Source organism: Mycteria americana, chromosome 6, assembly GCF_035582795.1.
Source record: "Mycteria americana isolate JAX WOST 10 ecotype Jacksonville Zoo and Gardens chromosome 6, USCA_MyAme_1.0, whole genome shotgun sequence".
Classification (NCBI taxonomy): domain Eukaryota; kingdom Metazoa; phylum Chordata; class Aves; order Ciconiiformes; family Ciconiidae; genus Mycteria; species Mycteria americana.
The window spans coordinates 19,214,154-19,220,548 of record NC_134370.1 but is presented as its reverse complement, the minus strand read 5'-3'; the positions used below and the strand labels follow the sequence as shown (position 1 = coordinate 19,220,548).

Genomic DNA, 6,395 nt, shown 5'->3' with positions numbered 1-6,395 from the left:
GTTCCAGAGCACTACTGAAGGGGGAGCACTGAAACTATTTTTGAAGACCGTAGGTATTTTGTGATGATACACTGACACGGAGGCAAGCTAAAAACATTTGCAAACAATGAAGTTCTAAAAATTAAGAGGAAAAAAATATAAGCTATCGTGACATATAATACCTTGGTATACCACGAGGCAGATGTGATGTGTCTTGAGTACTGGAGTTTTGCTTAATGTTCATGTCGCTCATGCTTATTCTTGCCTTGGTTACTTATGGGAGACTTATCACGCAGCCTAAGAATAAAAGCCACAAAAAAAATCTGCACTCGTTTTTACACTGTGCCCTTTCTGATACTGGATTTCACTAGCGAGAGTTCTTTTTGTGCAGCAACACAAAACTTGGTGTCAATTTACAGGTACTCTTTTTTTTCATAGCCTTCAGTAACTAGTCCGTCATAGATCCACCCATAGACCTTCTTTACTGTAAACCAGCTATTCCCTGCCTCCTCTTCCTGCTAGCATTTCAGTCCAGAAGTTAAGGAGTTTGAAACTTAACACTTCCTTGAATTTCTTTGGTAACAATCAGCATTTAGTCAAGACTGGAAACAATGCTTCGGGTGATTGTGGAATCTGCTACCAATATCCCTAAAACCAAGTTTGGGAAACCAGATCCTATTGTTTCTCTTATTTTTAAAGGTAAGGAAAACTGTCATAAATGTACTCAGGGAGGAGGTTTTCTGAAGGATAGTGCCCTATGTAAGTATTTGAAAATCTGTGGAAACATGTTTTCCTGAAGTTACATCTGATGTAACTCCAGGGAAGACTTTTTAATTAGAGAGGCAGGAGTTACCTGAATGAAGTTTGAACTGGGTGGAGTGCATTGGTCTTTTCTGGCCAGCAGTGCTTCTGCTTCAGGATCCACGTTTTACAAGGTTTTGCAAAGGCTTAGCCCTTTGCTTTAAAAACCTAAATCTACCTGCATAGATAAATCCACTTTTAATTCTGGTATTGAAGATTACCTTGTTGTTTTCCATCTGAAAAAATCATTCCTCTGTCTTGATTACTTTGCACAGCCACAGCTCACTGTTAACCAATTTTTATTGTGACTGGTTTGTTGTTGTTATTACCAGCATGTTGAAAAACAGTAGTACCATTACTGAAGGTGTGGTGTTTTGTTTTGTTTTGTTTTACAAACTGAATTGCACTTTAAAATTTTGCCTGTTGAGATTATTTAATTTAAAATAAAGATTTAGGAAGGAAACCACATTTTACAGTTTCATTGCTTGTCAGATACATATGGGAGAAAGAGAAAACAGCGTGATAAAATTAGCATTTATATGTAAAGCTAATTATATTTTACAGTATATTTTACCTATTGCCATCATTCCATCACTTGGCTAGCCTAAAGGAACTTGATCTCAAGTATTGGTTTATCTTTAAGGTGCGGAAACCTCCAAGCAATTTTGGATCATGTAATACGTTAAACCAAACTGTGACAAATGGTCATCTTAATTCCTGGTAACCTAGTTTCCTAACTGTGCACTGAAATGGAAATGGTATTTCCTAAAGTATGAAAAATCATTGCAGGGGTTTGCCACCTTTAGAAACCAAATCTCAAATCATGACATTTTGCTGGAGGCTGGAAAAGGACAAGGCAGTGCACATCCAGTATCTTAACTTCCAAAATAAAAAGTTTTTTGATACTTTATTTCAGCATCAGAAAGATGTGGTATCATTCAATTTCCTTTCTTTTCCTCCTCTTTTTCAAGTTTGTTTTTTTAACCCCCTGTGTGATAGGGCAAGTGGCTGAACCTATCTCAGTAGCTTTTGGAAATTCCTAATTCTTAAAATACTATTTTATTTGCCCTGCAAAAAGTGCTGTTACTGGTGTATTGTAATTTCTCTGGTTTGTTCCATTTGTTTCTGCTGCTTCTTAGGCATTCATATTATCTTTTCAGTTCCTTCTCTTTCTCTTTGCTGTCCTGTCACAATTTTGCCTTTCTGTGTTACCTCTGTTCCTGAAGTTTCATATTTCAGAGTTTGTTTATGCCTTTCCTTCTTTACGCCTTAAGTGTCTGTTTAATTCCTCCTTGTAATCTTTTGTTCCTACTGCGTGCTCTAATGCAATTAAGTTTTACCTAGTAAATATAAGCTACAGATTTGTTTTTTTCTTCTGCATTGCTGGATTTGTTTCTCGGTCCTTCAGTTACCGAAACACAGGAATTGTGCAACAGACATTAAAGGATTGAGTTTATATTTATCCTTCATGTGCTATAACTGGGATTTTTGATGTTCACAAACATGCTTAACCATTGTCTTAAACACAACTTCATAATTGTGACAGTTTTTTAGTATGATATTTAATTTCCCATTATACCTGCCACTTCTTTTTATGTCGTTTTACTGCATACCAACAGTCTGATTTTTTGCTTTTTGCCCAGAGTGATTCAAGGGGGCCAGAAAATATCAGGCTTTTGCCAGCTACTGAGCAGCTCTGATTTAATTTGTAAATGGCGTACCTGGTTGCCAGGCATAAGGGCATAGGGATCATATCTGAAATATGTTGAACTTCTGGCTGTTTATGTTATAGATGTTTTTTATATACAGCCTGTTCCCCCTTACCCTGTTAGTGTGTAGAGATGGGAAACCAGTCTTATTTTTGGGAAGGTGTACATCAAAGGGCAGCAGTCTTTAACAGTAGTCCATACCTACTGTAGCTCCTGGAGGACATAAAAAACACAATGGGGAGTTTAATTTCCAGACTGGGAAGAACTCAGGCATTTGCAGGACTTTGGCCATAACCCTGCAATACATTTTCATGTTCTTGTTTCACTTGGGAGTATTCTTGGAGAAGTCTTAGAGAACAGCACTCATTTGCCAGAAATTTGCTGTGGAAGTTGACATTTCATTAAACTGTTTTGTTCATTAGCCTTTTCAAACTTTAACTTACATAGCCTTTGCTGATGTCAGGCTCAGTAATTTTAAGACTTTAATGAAAACACACAGTATCTCTCAGGATTCGACCTTTACAGCTATGCTGTGAAGAAAAAGGCCATTATCTACAGCTATTAATATGTAAGCATCTCTGCAAACACTTTGTGTGTTAACACACATATGATAGTATAGTTTCATCTATGTATAGAATAGACTTCATCAAATTTGTGTAACTAAGCTAGTTATAGACTATACAGTCAGTACAATTAATACAGTGACATATATTAGGTACATATTAAGAGGAAATAGGCAGCTGTTTCTGTTGTGGTATCCTATGTACAATAGAGGGGTTTTGTGCAAGCATTTGACTTTTTTTTTTCTTTTACACATTTATGTTCAGTCCAGCAGGATGGAACTTTTATTTGCTTGAAGAACAACTCACTGTTCAAAGAGAACTACACCCTGAGAGTAAACAAGTATTGCTAGCTGGAACTGCTGTCTGGAAGCAGAATTCTGAGTTCATCATCACTCTACATGAGACAAATTATTAGTCAAATTAGTATGGAAAAACTGTTGCCATTTGCTGAAGTGGCACTAAGTGGTAATGATTAAACCAGTACAATTCTTTTGGTTTGTTAGATATACCAAACCGGAGAAAAACGTGTCAGATTCTTGTCTTTGGGTGTAAAAATTGACATAATTGCTTATATGTGCAGTCAATACTAGGACATTTAGTGCTTTGATCATTCCTTTTGACTGCCTCATTCAGCTTTATGCATTAAAACCTGATGTGAAATGGCATTCAGTTTGATTGGGCCAACTTAAATAAAAGTTCTTTTTCCATTTGTGCTTAATCTAAGAGCTTTCCAGCAGGCCTGCAGTAGTTCATAGCTATGTTTATATTTCAGTGTGTGGGGAAAAAAAAAAGAGTATTAGAGTGTAATTATTCACTAAATTTATATTTTCTGTTTTGCAGATAATTAAATTACCCTAACTTTAATTTCCTGGGTTTTGGGGGTCTGCGTGTTTGATCCTGCAGTTGCTGGCCACCGTGCAATCTTAATTCTTCATTCAAGAAAGTTTTATGGAAAACTTAGTGAACTGAAATGTGATTCTCTCTTGAATCTTAGACTTAAACATAAATGTTTGCTTCTGCTATTCCCCACCTGCTGAAATTGATAAAAATGCTAGTTATAATAGCAGAAAAAAATTTAAGATGTAAGCATTGGTTGTTTTGCAGTACTATAATTATCTTTGTAATTATGGAATAGGTATTATTTAAACAGCTCATCTTGATTGAATTTTTTTGAACAGTGTCATCTCATTGACTATCACTAAGTTCTTATTATATTCATTTCCAATTGAGAATATTAAACAACATGAGGTAGTATAATGCCTCTGTCAAGATAAAGCAAATAATGATTTCTCCTACAGTACCAAGGTTACTGTAGTTAGTTTTTAAAGAAACAAGTATACAGAGTGTCCTACCTGTATTCATTATAATTGCTTACTCTTATTTCTTGGTAGGGCCAAACTAAAAATGATGACTGGCCCTATCTTATAGTTTATCCTGATGTGGTATACAGTCTTGACTACTGTAGCTGGGTTCATTACCCGTAGAGGAAGGCAGCCTGATGGCCTGAAACGTATGTGAGCTCCTGGAATAACTGGGCAGTCCATCTTACCCTGCTTGGCAAAGATTTTTGTGGTTGGAAGAAGAAAGCTCTTTGCCAACAGTTTAAAAAGCAAACAAAAAACCCCCAGTGCATTAAAAGAATGATAAAAAATGTAATAAAAAGGAAGTCAGTAAAGTGAAGAAAATACATGCAAAATACATGCTCGAGGAATGTGAATGCTACACTCAGACTGATGAAAATTGGAACTGAACCCCAATGTAAGCTGTGTTTCCCAGTGTTTTTCATCCAACTTTCACAGAAATGCATTAACAAAAAAAGTTTTTGTCTTAGTATAATCTAGAATATGCAAATTGTTAGTGGAATCATACATCTTAATCTTGTTTTTATGAAAATGGATAGTGCAGAGTGGAAAATTTTACTCCTTGTCAAGAATTGTCTTGACTGTTGTTCAAGCCAGGGCTTTCCTTACCTTACAGAATTACATTTGAGCTTAGGCAGGGATCATAGGACTTTTATCCATTAGTTCCGTCAGGATCAGGTCTGTGATTCACTCTCTCCTTTACAAACAGCTGCAACTGTTCCTTTTTTCACCAGCACTGAGAACATATTTTCCCTGACTCCCAGCTCCTATTTGTAGGGGGACTTGGAGTACCTGTGCCAAACCCCAGATATTCTGGGATATTCAGTTTTGAAAATGCTTTTTCTCCTATTAGATACCATGAAGTTGAATTTCTCTTACTAGCACGTTAATTAGTTCTTTGTTCCGCAAAATGCGAGTCCACTGTATGGTATGTTATGAATGCTCTTTCCTTTGTGGTACGATGTGAGTCAATATCCTGTATAAATTGTAGACAATTCCTGTTACATAAATGTGAGTCAGTTCTCGCAATTTGCAGTATGGGCTGACTTTTTTTCTTTCAGTACATCCCACTCTCATCCAATAAAAAGAGCCACGACAGTCTACTGCTTGAATAGTGGGTATATGAACTTGCCCGTGTCGCCTATCTTTACTCTTGCTTTCCAGGCCTTTGCAATGTTTTCCTGGCAAAGTATAGCCATAACTTGCGAATAATAAAAATGCTATTACCTTTACTGTAGTCTTTAAATACAAGGAGCGTGTCTGAAACTTAGCCTTCTTGTGGTGGCTGAGCATTTTGTAGATCAGCAGTTAGTTTACTGACTGTACTTAAATATACTAATTTGTTATCACTAATATATGCAATTTCTGTTTAGAGAGCTGCATGTTTGCCAGTGTTCTTTTGTGCTTCTGAGTGTTGTGTCAAGACTTGTTCTCCATCGGAGCTGTTTATGTATAGTGCAACTAAAAAGTAAAAATAAAGCTGTGGCATGTTACTTGCTTTGAACCTGTTGTAAGAACAGAATTTTGTTTCCCTTTTTAATAAGTGAGGGGGGCCTGCAAAGGGCCTCTGCAACACCTCAGTTGTATTATTCCTCTCAGGAGAAGGAATTTGAATTGAAATGATGCACTATATGTAATTTATACCACACCCCACACTCCCATGATTTGTAGGTTGACCAAATGCAAATTTTGCCATGAAGTATGGAAAATTTGTAATTTTTAGGCCACAGTAAATGTCAGTGAAGTGATCTGCATAACCTCTGGAAACCATTTTTTCAGGAAGGACTGCATTTCCTCTTATATGCATGTGTATTTCTGCTAATATTTGCTCATTTAAAGCAGAAAGTGCTGACACTGTAAGGATATCTTCTTAAGATTTTTTTTTTTCCAAGTGATTTTATTTCAGAGCTAAACACTTACAAGTATTTTGTAACTCGGTTATGGTAGATGTTTAACACATTTTCTTTACTACTGAAGTTCAT

The 6,395-nt window shown here is 36.3% G+C and overlaps 1 protein-coding gene across 2 annotated transcripts in view; it reads left to right on the top strand.

The window, feature by feature from the left end:
- Positions 1-468: 468 nt before the first annotated feature.
- MYOF (myoferlin) overlaps positions 469-6,395 on the top strand; it is a 73,698-nt gene continuing 67,771 nt past the window's right edge. For both annotated transcript variants that reach the window (XM_075504794.1, XM_075504793.1), the window contains exon 1: positions 469-678. In XM_075504794.1, coding sequence (XP_075360909.1) covers positions 591-678 — 88 coding nt within the window. In that variant the 5' untranslated portion in view covers positions 469-590. The remainder of the gene's footprint in view (positions 679-6,395) is intronic.